The sequence below is a fragment of the Megalops cyprinoides genome, chromosome 8 (genome assembly GCF_013368585.1).
Source record: "Megalops cyprinoides isolate fMegCyp1 chromosome 8, fMegCyp1.pri, whole genome shotgun sequence".
NCBI lineage: Eukaryota > Metazoa > Chordata > Actinopteri > Elopiformes > Megalopidae > Megalops > Megalops cyprinoides.
The window spans coordinates 11,185,530-11,203,381 of record NC_050590.1 but is presented as its reverse complement, the minus strand read 5'-3'; the positions used below and the strand labels follow the sequence as shown (position 1 = coordinate 11,203,381).

At 38.8% G+C, this 17,852-nt stretch overlaps 2 protein-coding genes across 2 annotated transcripts; both read right to left on the bottom strand.

The window, feature by feature from the left end:
* Window positions 1–447: 447 nt before the first annotated feature.
* On the bottom strand, window positions 448–7,537 carry LOC118782068 (cytochrome c oxidase subunit 5A, mitochondrial). The gene is made up of 5 exons (XM_036535310.1): window positions 7,370–7,537; window positions 5,191–5,307; window positions 3,282–3,403; window positions 1,185–1,313; window positions 448–544 (listed from the first exon to the last, which is right to left on the bottom strand). The coding sequence occupies exons 1-4, from the start codon at window positions 7,440–7,442 to the stop codon at window positions 1,200–1,202; spliced, it is 426 nt and encodes a 141-aa protein (XP_036391203.1). The 5' UTR covers window positions 7,443–7,537; the 3' UTR covers window positions 448–544; window positions 1,185–1,199.
* Window positions 7,538–14,128: 6,591 nt separating this feature from the next.
* Window positions 14,129–15,144, bottom strand: LOC118782474 (ribonuclease P protein subunit p25-like protein). Its single transcript, XM_036535851.1, has one exon. It carries the CDS (start codon window positions 14,920–14,922, stop codon window positions 14,197–14,199), a length of 726 nt encoding a protein of 241 aa, XP_036391744.1. The 5' UTR covers window positions 14,923–15,144; the 3' UTR covers window positions 14,129–14,196.
* Window positions 15,145–17,852: the final 2,708 nt, after the last annotated feature.

Sequence of the window (17,852 nt, the reverse complement as noted above, 5' to 3'; positions counted from 1 at the left end):
ATTGGCTTATTTGTGTGACATTCCTGAGTGATAACTGATTCCTCACAGATTTTCAGGCTCTACTCTGATGTCACAGTTTACTACTTGTACATTTTGAGCCACACCTGTCAAATCTTATCACTACTTAAAGTCTGAGAATGACAAGAAGATGACCAGACACCATGAAACATCACTCTTAATGCTTGAATAAAGTGAAGGAATTCACAAAGAAATCTTTCCCATCTTTGATATTACTGAGAATTTGGGGAAAGTTCTCTTGAGTAGCACCTACCAAATAAGAGAATGGTGTGCAACATGGACATATTTAACCTTAACACTTTGTTTAAAAGGGCAGAAATGGAAACCAAAGATTAGAACACACTGCCAACAACTATAAGCATTCCTTAAAGACATGTTTTCCTTTATTAGGTCCATTAATATTTTATACACAACAGGACACAACAAAGGCCAAATTAAATATCACACAAACATCAGTATACAAGGCTGAGACTTCAAGTGCATTGGCCAACCATGTCACAGAGACATCAGCCATCCTCCGGAAGACCTGAGAGAAAACCAAGAACACAAATCCAATCAGGCTATGAGTTTTGCCTCGGGTTCAGTGTTACCCCTTGTGAATATGGCAGTGCCACTACACTAACTAACAAAAGGGACATGATACAAGGTAAAAATGACTAAGTGTTTGTCTGTCTACAGTTGAACATGTGAATGTTTTTTTTATTCTATTAACCAAACCAAATATTGCCTTTACAGGGTCAGTTCCACAAGCTCTGAATAACACCATTCTGGCACTAACAAAGACGATTTCTGGGAAGCTGTTGCATAATTGGTGAGAAACAGGACTGGTGAATAGGCTAGTTCACTTGACATTCTGTTAAAAATACATTCTCATTTTGTTTGTTTCTTACCTGGGCATAACATCTTATTTCTGTATGTACTGCTCAGTTTAAAGGCTACAAAATGCACAAATGATTGGGCAGAACTGTTTTGCAGATATCCTTAGGTGACACAGATCATGAACACAGCATGAAGGACCTGAAGCTATCTTTCCTTACAAAACCGATTTGTAATTTCTCATTCTGCCTATGCAAATTATATGTATCTTCAAGAAAACAATAGCAACAGTAAGGAATCAGGTTTTCAAACATGAAGTCTTGCATAAATGCCAGGCTATTTGTACCCACCAAAAGTGTGGATGTCTATACTTTGTCAATTCCAAGCTCTTCAGGTGTGGAAATGCCCAGTTCATCCAGAGTGGGCCGCAGTTCCTGAATCAAATATGGATAGATGTCTTTGTGAGAGCCCGCCTTGTCCTGAAAAGAAAAAAAAAAAAAACAGTAAAAGGCAGTTAAAGAAAGTGAAGAGAGAAGGAAAAACAAGAAAATCCACCACTAAATCATTAACCTAGAAGCTGAAACTTCTTTTATCAGGCTATCTTATAGCTTGGTAGTATTAGGGGTGGTAGGTAGTATTTAGGGGTGTAACAGTACACAGAAGTCACGGTTCAGTTCACACCATGGTTTGGACATCACGGTTCGGTACAATGGGGAAAAAGCAACAAAAAACCCCAAATGCATAAGGCTAGTTTTCTTTTCATTTATTTTGAACAGACAGTAGTGCAAGTTACAGTCTGTCCCACCTAGTGTCGTATAGTCCCCCCTGAGACAGTCGGTACAGCCTGTAGTGTATTAAGCAGTAAAATGTAAACAGTGAACATACACATACTCTTGCATAGGTCATATTTTATGTAGGGCTGATAAAAAACAAAAGGCAGTAAGTCACAATCGGCTACAAAACTGAAAAGCATCTCTTGTGTTATTAAAGTACAAAATAAATAGCATAATAAAAAATAGAACTTGTGCATTAGGAGGAGTGTTTCAATTTGTTCCACTAAGGCTATATTTAAACATTCAAAGCTTAAGCCCAACCCCTTCAAAAAAAAAAAAACAAAAAAACAACAAAGCTATGAGGAGGAACTGAGATAGCAGGTACAGCCAGGTAGCATTTTGCCAACTGGCAACTTTGGTAACTTCACTATATAATTGTACTGTATTACGCAGTTTAATGTAAACAGCGAACATACACTCTCCCATAGGCCATATTTTATGTTGGCTAATGTCAAACAAAAAGGTCACAATAGGCTCCCAAACTGAAAAGCATCTCTTATGCTATGAAAAAACTACAAAATAAATAATAAGGAGTCTTTCAATTATTTCGGCCTAAGGCTGTTGCAAAATAAAAGGCAATGCAGAACTGAATAACATCTCCTGGTGTGAAAATACAAAATAAATACAATGTAAAACCTGTGCCTTTAGGAGCAATGTACACTGCTCATGTACGCCTATAAAGGGCAAAGACCACGGATTGGCTTACGTGCGCACGGGATGGAACATTGTAATGAGGCTTGAGCACTTTTCATAAATACTTGAAGCCAGGGTCCTCTACCACTGCATATGGGTGCATAGCTGATGAAATTTAAATGCCAATTGCTTCTGTAATTTTTTTGGCCCTGTCTTCATTCGCATCTAGAGGCTGCTTAAAAGCAGTGGGGATAAGTAGTTGGACTCCTGGACAACTGTTGAACAACGCCGACACACCGTCCTCATCCGATCCACCACTCGCTCTCCATTGCTGTCGTAGTTTACTGGGAACCCAAAATTTTCCCACACAGTTGATTTAAAAGAAGCAGGCAGGTCTTCTAGCTCCTGTGTGTTGTTTATGCTGGCCAGAGTGTGACTGACTCAGTCAGATGCCAATCAGCTTGAGCTACAATTGCAGCTGTGTTGTATTTTAACATCTGAGTTTCTTAGTACTCCAGGGATTCATACAGTATTGTATAGTGGTCACCTGATTGTTACTGATCCTTTTTGTCTTGGTTAGTTTTGCTAGTGCATTTTAACTGCTGGTGTACATTCAGATTGTCAGTGATTCGGCATTTCTGAATGTTATGAGGAGCTCATTCCACCACTGGAAACACCAGAGTAAAAAATAGACATGACTGAGAACCAGAGGTTGCAGGGGAAAATGGTCTGGAGGAAGTCTATAGCTTGATAGTGGATTGAATGTAAGAAGCTGAATGTGTGGGGAGATTTAGATCTATCTCCATTAAAATGTCCATTATTAGCCAGATTAAATTCAGGAATATAAAGTAGACTGTGGCAATTATGAAATTATTAAAACAAGACACATAATACACAACAGGCTGGCATTTATGTCATGGCATATATGTCACATTATCTTAACAAAAGCTCTTTGAATACGCTAAGGGGTCTCTTGCTCACCTTGACTGCCTCCAGGATACGGATGGCACTGGCCAGGTCATTTAGCCTTCGACAAGCTCTAAGGGCAGCGTCAAGAATCTTTGGTTCAGGTACCAGGTCATAACCGATCAGGGTATTCATGCCTGGAAGGTGCATATCAAGAGAGAAACTGAGACTGATCCCATACATTTATATAAATCAGGCTCAATGATGTGAACACTTCTCAATTCATACATAAAATCTTGTTACCAGTGAAAAAGTTAGGGGTCATAATTTGGGGACTGTGATGACTTGACTTGTGGTCACTATTTCTGTTTTCCTGATTAGTCTCAAAGGCCATGTGACTCCTTTTGGTCAGATAGTCCCATATGCTTTTCTTAAAGACAAATATCAAGACAATACATTGTCTAAAGGTCCTCATCAAGGTTTAAACTGCCAAAAAGTAATTTGATTGGTTGACTGGAAGGGCACTGGGGCGTCAGCAGACTACAACTTCTGATGTTTACTCTGTTATTGTTATTTCATCAAGTGGGCATACTGTGCTTATGAACTGCACTCTGAACAGATACTCTATGGACTCTGTGTTATTTTACCATGGAACAATTTTCCTTCTTTTATTTATACCCAGTTAATTGTTCATGTTATGCTGTCATCTATTTTTTTTCACCACTTGAAGCCCCTGCTATTCAGGTAAGACAAGACTTTTGTCAAACTGAATTCTCTCAACAAAATGTGGTAAGATCATGTTGTTGTCCAGAAGATGCCTCCTTTACACCTGAAATAATCTTACAACGGGATGTCTTTTTGGTGCAATTTCTATCTATTTGTTATAGAGGAATTTACCAACTTTTCAAGACTTGCGTCTTGACATATGCATAGTCTTTGTGGATTAGTTGTTTCTCTAAAAAGCGTGAAATTATAACAACTAGAGGATTTGGATTGAGTATGTGGCAGCTATAACCCTCCAGCCATAGTCTCTGCTTGTCAGCATTAAAGGTACAGCTGTAACTAATAGCTACCTTCCTTCCCACAACCAAACAAATTTACAGCATGACATTCACAAGTAGCAAAACAATCTGCTGCATTAAGTACTATAAAAACCTGACTAACTACACAGGCTTGACATAAAATAAAGCCTTGTGTAGCCACTCTATCTAACTAGCCATAGTGAATTTGTTCTTAAAGTATTTGTAAATCAATAACTTTAGATAAATAGTCATTTATATTCAAGGAAGACTGCAGACTGAAACTGATTCAAGAATCAATAGAGAAGATAAACACAATCAGCAAAACAAACTGGGAAATGAAAACAGGTTAACACATTAAATGAACTTTACCAATACTGCAAGATGAGTAACAATGTACAACTGCAAACCCTGCCAAAACACAGTTTAAAAAAAGCCAATCTTTTCGCAGAAACATCATCTGCCCTGCCAACATCTTTCCCTAATCATTCAGAACTTGTGAGATACTTCTCTAATCATTAAGGACTTATGTAGATAGCTCCATTTTTTTAGATCAGGTTCAAAAGCATAGCTGATAATCATGTCAATGATCTCTTTTTCATTCATTAACTGTAGCTATTAATGACATTTTTAGATGTTCACTTTCCTGATGTGAATCAGATAGCTAATTACCTTCTGCTGTCCTAAATATTGAAATGCTGACATGAAAACCAAAAGTTGGTAAAGGGCACCATAGCCCAATGACAGGCAATCATCCAAACCATCCAATGGTTTACAATGTAAACTTTACAGAAATGTTTACGTGTGAGGTGAGTGTCAAGTGAAAGAACAGATGTCTACAGCCCACTTTTAAAAGAGAGAGTGGACATTCTCTGCTATCACCACATGGGGAAACAAATTTAGTCGTAGGTAAGTTGAACAACTATCACAGTACCAGACAGCATTTATCCTGCCCATGCACTCACCTTTCCTCAGCTCCCAGGCATCAATGTCTGGCTTGCTGAAATAGGTGACCCAGCGGGCATCAAACTCCTCGTCCGTCTCTTGCTTTCCATGAGAGTAAGAGCGGGCTGCCAAGGGAGCTGAAGAGGGAAAAAAGAAATGAAAATGCATCTAACATGACTTGTTCTTACCACTACATTCATAGCATTGGCTCTCTTCAAACAACATATTCTTTACAGTGTTTTGTCCAGGGTTTTTCTTATTTTCTATATTTTGAAGCAATTGTTCACTTGGTAGCTTTTCAGTGCTGCACATCCTAATCTGCCTATACAGCATTCTGATGCTCCAAATTAAGTCTCCTCTTTTCCTTGCTTCTCCTCTACTTCTCCATCGCTCAGTTCTCCCCTGAAAGTGGCTCAGATTCAAATCCAAATGCTTCTTTCTTGTCATAATAGATGCTATACTCCTGTCTATTACATCACTATCGGTCCTGATGCACTTTCTGATGCATCGGTCCTGATGCAAAGGTTTCTGCTAAATCAAAACCGTAATTACAGCACAAACAGTAAACACCTCTTGTACCTCTAATTTACATAATCACATTATCTTAATGCAAAAAAGTAGTTACAATTTTTCCAAGCTTTGAATGTATTAACACAAAATACACGATATAATAAAATGAAACGACAACCGCATGTCATTACTTAAATAATAAATTAAATAATCGACGGATTACAGCCACCTAACTACAGTATTGTCTTCAATGTTCCTGGGAGCAGACTAGTTTCCGCATGCCAAATGGTCCACTGCCAAGCATATTCTTGCCCTTCATATAGTGGCACATATCCGATTAAATAGAATCCTATCTATAAACCCTTAAATCAATGCTGGTAGCGTTCTAGGTAGCTAACGGGGTCATTTCAGGATATGGTAAAAAGGTGGGCAACACTGCACCAGGCAGTTAGCTGGCTAGCTAGCTAGCTAGCTAAAGCATGTTGCCAGTTAGCTAATGCTAGCTCGCAATATGCCTTGCAAATTCCTAGACCCTTGTCCAGCCAACGTGGTCAGGCATTTAATTATATGAGACTTATCTTACATACACAGCGATGCAACCTCAAATTTAGACCGACAGCTGAGACCAGACTTATGCTTGCTAGCCAAATATATGATCGGTAGCAACACCAATGGTGACGCTAGATATAAATTTTATGATTTGACTAACTAGCTATGAAAATCTGTAAGCATTTGTCTAACTTTTTTTATATTGCGTTAGCTACTTGTGAAATCGGTGTTAGTGAGTTTTAAATAAATTAGCCCAATTTTCTCAAACAAACAATTCCGACATGAAAACTAATAATAAAAAATAATAATAATAAAAAAAAACCGAATGCATTAACGTTACATTCATACCAGTGCTCATGACACTCAAGACCGGCAGCCCAGCTAACTAGGCCTCAAAGCCTCACTGTAGTGGGTCATTACAAGGGCACTATAAAAGCAGTTTAAATGATTGAAAAGCGTTGAAATCGTAGTGTACGTAAAATGCAAAATCCGTGCATACACAAATTTAAGCGACATTAACGCCAATGTATTCCCACAGTCACGTAGCCACGTCGCTTGCGTAACATGATGTGCCAGAGACTTACTTACGCTATACAGCTCCTTACCACGCTCTCTCCGATACCCTCTTCTTGAGTTTAACAGTTATAAGATAGCTAGCAATCTCCTTTGGGCCATCAGCTAGCTACTGCCACACCAAGTTGTTCAATAAGAATATCATTAAAAGTGTACTACTGTTACTGAGGTAGCTAGCTAATGTTACCAGCTAAGTTCGACGTTACTGCCTGGATAGAAAATAGTAGTTGTCTAGGGATGTTACCTAACATTACAACACTGGGTAGACAGCTAATAAGGCGACCAGCGAGCTAAGTAAGGATTTCTAATGCGTCGCCTACTGTTAACAACAAATAGCTGGACAACTAGCTAAGCCATGTGTCACAATCAACCGTCAAAGCATTTTTCTAAGCTAGATAACTACATCTTCAATACGTTATCGACCTCATACGACCTCTCATGCCTCATCCTCATACTGCGTGAACCTTAGCAGTTTACATCAATCTATAGTTTCCTACAGCCAAACACCTTCGTTTTAACCACCAGCGCTCAAAAAAACACCGTTTTGTTTTTATGCGTCAACCATACCGGTATACGTCGGCCGGGAGCGTGCCAAACTCCGAATCCCGGAGACTGACAGTTGGACAGCTGCTCTGAACATCGTGCACGGACGGGCGCGAGACACACTGTGAGGCAGAAACCCGGGCAGAAGTAGTTCAGTTACAGAATGACATCGAAACCGGCGCACTACGGCTGCGCAATGCAAGACGTGTTTACCAGAATCCAGTTCTGCGCAGGAGCTGCACGGGGATTGCGCAACTCTGCGGAAGTCTCGCTTACGTCACAGACAAGTTTTGTAAATCTGCGAAGTATCTGTCGTCTGTGATGAAGGACGACAGTGCGGTGACACAGCGCACTCAGTTTATAACAATTGTTGATTTAAACCTCATACAGTGATAAAAAAAAAAAAAAAAAAACACTGGGACAGAAGCATCCCTATAACTGTAATTAAGTGCTTGTAAGAATAAAATCCTCAAAGAATACTTTTGTGTTCACTTACAACATGTAATGTGATACTTAGTAAAGAGGACTGATGTACAGTGATAAATTATGTGGAAAAAAGTGAAACTATTGAAGAAATGTATCTGTCTTGTTAGTAATGCTGAAAATGGCATGCAGATATTTTGAGAAACAATGTTGCCTGGCTATGCTGTTATAGCAGGAAAAGGTTTGTCTTAAAAAAAAGAAAAAAATGTCTTAAAATCAACAATGAGATGCAATCAGAGAAACTGTATTTGTGTAGGTGTATGTATTTTTTATAGATGGAATTTTTTCAAGGTTGGCAAAAGCCAATAAATATTTGAAAATAATCAAATCACCATCCAAGGCACGCAGACTCATTTAAACCAACAAAACACCTGGGGGTTTATTTTCTCACAGAACAATTCAAATAATCAATCATATTTTAAATAATTATTGATTTATTTAATTGTAGAAGAGATGTGAAGCATCCAGCTCATTGATCCTCTCAAGACTTGCATTAGATCATGAACTGGGTATGAATTTTAACATCAAAACTAACCCAAGCTTAATGAACATTCTTTGACCCTCGACATGACCCCTGATGGGGAATACTTCTAACACAATCTGAAAATTTAAATGAGTGTATTGTTTCACTTCATGACTCATATCGGTTTGTTCCCCTAAAGCTTTTCCCTGCAAAACACAGTTGCCACCACTGATTATTATTGCAGGTAATCATAATGCCCTACCCCTATCCCCAGGAAACCAGTTCATCCCCTCTCACCAGCTAAGTAATATGAATTACATACAGCACATAAATGAAAGACAAAAACAAGACATCCACTCCAGAATGCAAATAGGATATCCACATTAGAATTCTCGACTAACATGGGAACAAACAGCCCAGCAGATAAATATTGCATTCTACCAGGTGATCTGTGGTCCACTCCATCCTTCCATTGACATTTATCCTTGAGCTTACTAAGTCAGCTAACCTGAACAAACAATCCTATCCACTGCCACAAGTGGCTTGCTCTCCTGATAAGAACTTTCATTGACTGCATTAGTATCCATTTGGCCTAGGTGTGCTGGTAAGGCTCAGCTATGGTGCTTGCTATTTTCCTGTCATGCATCATAGAAGTATGATATGAAAATGATATACAGCAATTCAACCAAACTCTAGTCTACTGCAATAGGCACCTTTTATTTCATGATTTCATATAAATACATAATTAACCTGAAATAATATCTAACCCAGCCATGCCTGAGTGTCAGGAATTATTGGTATCTGGTTGGGTATCAGGCCTCTGGCCTGCAGAGCAGAGCGGTCCCCACCAAAATCACAAACAAATACCAGCTTATAAAAGGCACTCACCCTTGTTTTTGCACAACTACTCAATATACCCTCTTGAAAATTGTTTTTCAACACTTCAATATCTTGTAAAGTCTGTAATGTTGTGGCCCACCTGAAATGCTGTGAAATCAGTTGTAGGTGTGTGTGTGCTCCAACCCCCAACCTTTGTTTTTTTTTGCAATAAAGATGCAAGTTATCAAATAAGTAAAGATTCCAATTGGTAAGAATGCCTTCTCAAAGAGTTTTTTGTAATTAATTATTGAATTAAATGTGATTTTTCTAGTAGTCTTTATGTCACATTATCTTTAAAATATGTTAATATATGTAAATTATCATGCTACTGACATTCCCAAGCTGAAAATAAAAATGTTCAGTTTGCTACTTACAGTCTTGATTCACTTTTTTTTTTAATAACTTTTCAGCCACACAAATGCATATTCCCATAGACATTCAAAAGCTTAAAACAAATCTTTTAGTCCCAACCATAGTATTTTAGTCTACTGAGAAATATGAATATATTGATATATATGAATATGAATATGATAATATGGTAAAGACATTGTGGTGGCAATATGTTCAAGTAATATACAGAAATTATAGAAGAACACAGGTAATGGATAACTAACTAATGACAGCCATGAGGCATTTCAGGTGTTTGCATTCCCATAATATGTCATCAGATTGTGTAATCACTAGAATGATACCTAGTAATGGCTTGCTTTGTGCAGTTTTTCATGATGAAGTTGCAAATGAGGCTCAAAAACATATGACAGGTTTTTGTGTTGAGGTTTGAATTTTATTTATCTTTCACTGTGGTGAAAATGTAATTCAGTCCATGAGCTATACTCATGAGAAGTGATTTTAATCACTGCACACAGACTGTGAAACCACCAGTGAGGAAACTTTCAGGTAGAGTTTTTATTTAGAGAATTTTGGTTTATCAATATCTGTTTTAAATATTTTAATTCATATTTTATTCTTTTATTTTTCTATATGCTGTATTATTTCTCTTATTATTGTCATTTCTTGTTTTTGCTTCTATGCTAAGAGTAAGTTAAAAAAAAAGATTAAAAAAAAAACAATATGGGTCATCAAGATCCATAATGCCCATTAATTGTAAACTGAGTTGTCTGTATTCATCCAGTTCTTAAGAAGTTAGTTTTTAAACACTGGATATCACTATGGGTGTTTTAAATTTGATTTGATTATGTTTGAGAGTACACACTAAACCCCCTTTAAAATGATCTCACTACCTTTAACAGCATTCTTAGTTAAAGGCCTTTGCCTACCTGGTGTCGTTGTAGTTTTAATTTTATCATTTTTTCCTACTTTAATTCTCTTTTGCATCCAAGTCATGAATGCTTCCCCATCATTCCACAAGGTGGCAGGATAAACTTATCTTCATTCATGAGGCAGTTTCCATTTTAAAATAAGTGAATTTGGACCATAATAGCCCTTAGGGTTTCCAATTTTATCTCTCCTGAGTTAGAAGACACATTGCATGTGACACTTTCTTACTTAAACATATAATATATTTTATTTATATAATAATTTTAGTGTACCTTTGTGTATCTTGGTAAACTTTATTTTGGTCATGCAGTCAGGTGTGTGCATTGTTTATTCTTTCATACTGCAATAGCCGCAGTCCTGCAATTTTATCCACAAGTTCTCTATTATTACATTTTCACTTGGAATTGTACAAAATGTGACAATCCATTCATTTACATGGCAAAATCCATATTAGCCTCTGCTGACTTAATACTGGGCTGTTTTATAATCAAACGCATGCATGTGTATTTGAGTACTTCTCCCAAATGCACAGGTCTCTCTCATTTAGTGTGTAACTTTTAGGGAGGAAGATGTGGATTAATTTGGTTAGTTTCAATATGCCTCCTATCCTTCCCACCGATTCGATGACAAATTTGTGATAATAGTTACTTGTGTCATTGTTAAAATGTATATATTTTTTTTATTTATGTATTTTTCTTCTACTGCTTAAACATTCAACTCTTGCACAGTCAGTGATTTATCTTCACAATGTTCCCAGCATAATGCATTTTTCTGTTAAAGCAATTGCCAAATTATACACTGTCTGTTTCTTTGAGAAACAACACCGTGAGTGCATAAAGAGAATAAAAAAAAAAAACCTGCCCTGACTCACACTGAAGACAAAAACGGGAGAAGCGGTGTATCATTCGGATAACTCAGGCAGAAAACACTGGAGGAATACATTTTCGATTTAAAGGATTTCTTGATAAGGGTGGCTGAAAAATGGCAGCAGTGCCCACTCTTCTAGATAAGAGACGGAACCATCTGGTCTGAGAGAGATAGCGAACTCTCAAACCAGTCGAGAGACCTTGCTTTCATCTGCGGGCTGAGGAGAAGACAGCGAAAAATAGAATGCACTCACTTCAATGGTAGTGTTCAAAATTAACTTTCTCTCACTACCATGCACTCGGTCTGGCCTTGTGGATATAACTACAGAAAGGGAAATATGGAATAAATAAATCAATTCTAAAAAACTAACAATACCTGCAGGGCCCCCTAAAGATATTTTCCTTTTTCCCTCCCATAGTATCAAACTATGAAATAAGAGTTGTCATAACTAATTAATATATTTTAAAAGTAAAACTGATCACACTAATTATAAAGCGGGTGTTATTGTCAATGATCAGTCTACTGAAATTATAATTTACAAATATGCAAAAATTACGTGCTGAGATGTTACTGTCATAGATTAGCATGTACTGTCATATTAACTGACTTTTATGCAGCAACTCGCTTTGCCTAGAAGGTCTCATCTTGATCTCACAAAGATCTTTCCCTTCTTTTCCACTTTTTTCCACTTTTGCCTCTCCCCCAGCTACACACACACACACACACACACACACACACAGACATGATTGAGGTCCTTATCATAACCCCTGCACATCAACATGGTGTGCTCAGTTTAAAAAAGCATCTAATTTTCAAGATGACAGAAAAATGTGTGTGTTGCAATGACAGCTTATATTTATAGTTTCTCCGTGCCTCCGTGTCTTTTCCATTCAGCTGTGACTGCTCTTTCTTTCCAATCATAAAAACTCTGGCCCTGGGCTAATGTCTGTGTCACTGTTCTTTATCAGTCCTCTCACTCAGACTGGTTATTGAGTCATCCTTAATTACCTTCACATCATTCTACATTTGGCGCAGAATATGTAATGCTTGATAAAAGATGCAGGTCGATAGTAGGTTTAGAAAGCAATATGTACGTGACCTGCATTGATGACAGTTCCTCAGGCTACATATTCCAAGCTGTTAACTCCATGATAACCTCAATGACCCTTTCCAAAGTCTATGGCTTATTGCAATTCCAGCATTTTTTTTTTTCATTCTGTACTGATTTGTCTGATGTATTTGAAAGCTTGAGGGAAGAAAGTTAATTATTGGATCTGCACTGGGTATGTGGCACTTGAGACATTCTGTGTAAAAGACTTACAAGAAAAGGTTGGTTCTGTTTTATTAAACCAGGAAGTGTAGATTCACCCTAATATTGTGATTGAATTCTAAAACTGAACATTCTATCCATTGTGTACATATGTGACTGGAACACTTAGGAATTCTGAATGAACTGTGTGTATTAGAATATATAAAGTCCAGAAAATGTTTAATTAATTCCACAAGAAAGAATACTTCATACACACTGCTGTGATATAAAAGCTGATATAAAGCAACTGATATTTTACCCATCAGTAAAGTCAAATCATATCCAGTTTGGAGCACTTTGTCAGGTATATTTATTTCAGGTACTGGAGCTTGGGAAATTGTGCCACGAAGGTGCATTGGTAATCAATATAATGCGATCCTTTAGAAAGACCATCTTACCATATCCAGACTCCCCTGGAGTAATTTTATGGGAGTCGTACCCTGAGCGGTCACAGATATTAACTCCGGGCCTTCCTCTGATCAATAGTTCACTGCACTGTTAACCTTGCTGCTCCAAACATTGGCAATTTATTGTACATCTCCACATCACTGGACACCCAGTGATGTGTGGTGGTCACGTGAGCCTGCGGTAGATTTCAACATTTCCAGCATTTGTCCCACAGAATAGACATTCATCGAAACGTGCCTGTTTATTATTCAGAGTGTGCCTTGATACGTACACCTGCAATCTTAATAATAATCTGTGTTTGTATTCAGCTGCTGGTGTTTCCACATACCAGCTCTGGGAAGCACTGGCTTATGAGTTGGGATGTTAATACTGCAAAGCTTTTTTTCTGGAGGACAAATCTCCCCTCAGTTTCATCAATAGATAAGAATGACATAATTCCATTTTCAATCAGGATTTATCATTCTTTATCCTGCCCACAGCAGAAGAAATCAGAAAAAAATGCATTCAATAACTCCCATGAATATATTACTGGAGATATACTCCTCAACGAATAATTCATTTGAATGTATAAGATGCAAGTGCATACTTAAAAAAAATATGTGTCACAATGTCATAATATGTCAATATATACATCAACTGCTGCATTTATTTATATTGTTCATCACACATAACTTACCTTATGCATTTGAAGAGCATACCAGTTTCAGAAAGACAGATTAAAAAAAAAAATCATACAGATAATACAGAAAGTCAGAAAATATTTTCCCCAGCCACCAGCTAAAATCTATAATATCTAGAACTTCAGAAATTAAGACCTCAAAAAAGTTTCATGAGATGTAACATTTAACAAAAATTAAACAAATGCACTATATTTGTTCAAAAAATCTCCTGAAACATGCATGTGTTATTGGAATCTGTACAACGTTAAAAAAAAAAAAAAAACTTGCTTGACTTTTCCATGTAATGACAATTCTGCATAATGCAATACTGGTACAGAGACAAACATTCAATTGTCTTGCAAATGAACCTCTGGCTCTTATTATTAAGTTATGAACAGAAGAATCAGTGTCTGTCTCACTTGTCTCAGGGTGTGTTTTGTGGTGTACTGAGCATCATGAACATCAATGATCCCTGTCTTGCCTTGTCTCCAGAGAGTTCAGTCAGTCAACACAGCTGTTTAAAAGAGCCCCATGTCAGACAAGCTTTCTTGGAATCAGCATGGCTGGGGTACTGTGGGCTGCTGTAGGATCTCTTGCCTGCTGTCTGGGGGATGCCACCACCTTCCTGCTCCTCCTGGGGTGAAGTGTCCCAAAGTGCACTAAGTATGGCAGGGGGCTGATAGCCAGGCTCCTTGGGGTCGAGGGGGTCTTTGGAGAGGAGTATGCTGATGGAAGGGACGGTTCTGTGCACTGACATCTCTGAGCCCCCGTCCTCATGGCTCTCCCATACCTCGTGCACACCCTTGTAGTGCAGCTTGGTCATCTGGTGCAGCCCCGTCACCTTGCGCTTCATGATCTCTGCGCACGTGATGGTCTTGGTGACAGCCCGACCTGACCCCGCAAACACGATCTGCCTCAGCCCCTTTCCGCCGTCCACCCCATTCTGCCCTTGCATGCGGGCCATGGCAAAACCCATCAGGTTACGGATCTTGCTGCCCTCTTTGACCCTCATCTCCAGCACCCCTGCCGCCAACCCTGGGAAGGGGGAAGGGCTGGCTTCCTCTGTACGGCACACCTTCCTATAGCCACCCTGTCCCGGTTTGAGAGGATTGGAGGGGAGTGGTGGTGAGGGTAACAATGCGCTAGTATTGCTGCATGCAGTAGAGGGCTGACCACTCTGTGTCTGCTCCTGGAAAGGAAGGAACGTGTCCTGGGTCACCCTGACCTCCATAAGGTTGCTTCTGTTTTCCTTAAATCTGTCACTGTGATCTAAAAATTTCTCAACCTGTGCACCCAGTTCTAGCTTCTAGCAGATCCTGTCCGGTCATCAAAGCTTCATACTTTGAACTCTGAAGAGCCCAACCTGTACATGGTCATACTCTCTTCTCTCCAGCTGCTGAAATCCAATGAGGAGCTGTTCCCAAATGATGTGTCCCGTACACCCAACACAGCATTATTCCAAGAAATCCTCCAAAGTCTCAGTAATTGTTCTTTTTTGTGTAAAAATGTCTATGAAGTTCAAAAAGCAATGTCCAGCCATAAATGGTGTTCAGGGTTGAAATACCCAGACATGTGGGTGTTAACACGATTGATTAGGCTGTTAAGTGGAGACATAAATGGAGTCTTAAACTTGCAAATACTTTTCCAGCAACGTTGCATTAAGAGGACATGCCAATCTCATGCCAAAGACAACAATGTTGAGACAAAAGAAGAAAAAAGATCATGAAAAAGAAAACAAGGAAAGAGAAAAGCAATTATGTATGGATGTTTTTCCCAGTCCAAAACTTTTAATCTGCTTCTAAAAACACTATTTTCTGTCGCAGCTGTATGTTCTTACTCCTTTATCCATTTGCAGGTTGATTGTACAAGAAATAGTTGACAATCACGATCTGTTCATCTCTGAAAACTCGGTCTGGGACGGTCCACTTGCTGCAGTTTACGGTCCCCTCCTCTTCTGTCTGCCAGGACCTCTTGCTTGTGGAGCCCTGGCAGAGGTCTGCCCCCTCCCTTATTCTCTGCTGGGGTAGATGCTGCCGGGAGTAGGCTTGCTGGAACCCAGAGCCCTCCACGTGCTGTTTGGTGTCCTGTGTCCTCGTTCCTTTGACGCTCTGGAAGTCTGCGGCACTTCCACACAAAGCAGAGTAAGGGACGACTACTGCCTCACAAACGCTTGTTGGAGGAGTGTCTGTATGGTGGAGGGAGAGAGAAAGGGTGGAGGGGGGGGGTGGGAGGGTGGGAGACAGTGGAAGACAGCCCTCTTAAAGGCATAAAGGCACAGTCCTTTCATTGCTTTGATGAATGCCCTTGCTCAGCATAAATTACACCCATCAGCAGAAATCAGGTTGGTGTCACTTTAAGAGAGAGCAGGAAAATCACAGCCAACTTTGTCAATCTCTTTAGAGGACATTTTAGTGCATGTGTTCAATGTACATGACTGATTAAGCCTGATTTCTGGAACAGAGATGCAGTGAGGCTTAAAATGCATTCTCAGCTAGGAAACAATGAATCAAATTAGTGTCATTAACTGAAAACATCCTTCAGTGAAAGACACATCCTGTTCAATGTCAGGGGCACAACAAGAACCGAATTTAACATAAAATTCTTTGGGATTTTTTTTTTTTTTACCATGGAAGTGTACCCAAACAGCTTTTAACATCTTTTTCTTTTGTTTTTAATAAATGAATGACCTAATAAGAATACATGACCTAAGAACACATGAATGACATAAATGAATGACCTGACACGAATGAGAATACATACTTCTAGAGGCACGTATGAATAAGAACACATGCCTCTAGAATGAATTACTCATTGCAACAGCTACAGTAGGACATCTCCCGCATAGGCCAAGATAAAAATGACAAGGTGACATGAAACATTAAAGAGAGACACCTTGCTGCATTATACAGAGCAACACAGCAATGCCTGTCAGCTTGCATGTTTATACTGAGAAAGTTTTGTTGAAAAGACGTGTAGCAGGAAGACAGACCAGCCAGGAGGCTATGTGAGCTTTCAGAAGAACAGGACAGGCTGAGGACACCTCCTTGAACATTGCGGCATACAATAGCTACAACATGAGGCTGTGGACGGCTCCAGCATCATGACCACAGTATGATCCACAGCCCTGTTTCTCCCTGACAGCTGGGGGTTCCCACACCTGGCTCTTGGATGACAGGTGAATTTGTTTTCATCTGCAACTGACAGCTGCGGGAATGGGTGAACACTGTGTGGCCTTTCTGAAAAAAAAAAAAAAATACAACTGCAGGATACATTTAAGCTTTTTAACCTTGGCCAACCAGGGAGCATATTACACACTTCATGTATGTATTTTATCATGCGTGTGTCTATTATATCTGTGTTTTACAAATAGAGGTATAAGTAATTTACTTCAGAGTTTAGTTTTCTGGATGTAAAAGGGAAATATCCATGGAGTGATCAGGGTGATAATGAAAGGGAGAAATGATCTATAATTCTCTATGATGTCTTAGCTAGACACATATTTTATTTTTAATAATTTAATTGGATGAATACATGAAACAACAGGTATTCAATGCTTCTTGCATTTGTATTTGCAGGAAATCATATTGATGTTGAACCCTTACAGTCTTGAAGACAACTACAGAAATCACCTACTCTTCTATTTCCTGTTAGAGAACCCAGCCTGCTACAAAATACAAGTCGAACTACCCTTGCATCTCTGCATTGCATGCATAAAATTTTATGTTAATTTGTTTTGGAAACAATGCAAATTCATCAACAACGAATTTTGAACACTTGAGTTTCAGATGATTTCGATTGTCATTATTACAGCAGTGCTTATGATAAATGGCACCTGTGATCCTTAAACCTATCTACTCCATGTAGATTGTAGATGTACTTGTAGATGTAGGTTACTCCATGTAGATTACTGCTCCTCTCAACCAGCTCTACATCACTTATTTTAACAGGGTTGCACTGGACTTCCATAGGGTACTTGTGCTGACTCTAAAGCGTGTACTTTATTGCAAACTGTACAGCCTCCTGTGTGCATGCCTCAATATGGTGACTTTGTTACATAAGTTGTTCAAATATACAGTGTGAAAGGGCTGATATGTGGTTAGATGTGTTATTGGGGTATGGTATAGGGTTTGGCTTTCTCTTAAGAGGATCTTTTTGTATCTG

Coding starts and splice junctions, on each gene's coding strand:
- LOC118782474 (XM_036535851.1), bottom strand. CDS start 14,922: ATGGAGGTCAGGGTGACCCAGGACACGTTCCTTCCTTTCCAGGAGCAG.
- LOC118782068 (XM_036535310.1), bottom strand. CDS start 7,442: ATGTTCAGAGCAGCTGTCCAACTGTCAGTCTCCGGGATTCGGAGTTTG. Junction 3,404..5,190: donor TGCCTGGGAGCTGAGGAAAG/GTGAGTGCATGG, acceptor TGCACCTTCCAG/GCATGAATACCCTGATCGGT. Junction 1,314..3,281: donor GTATCCTGGAGGCAGTCAAG/GTGAGCAAGAGA, acceptor TTTTCTTTTCAG/GACAAGGCGGGCTCTCACAA.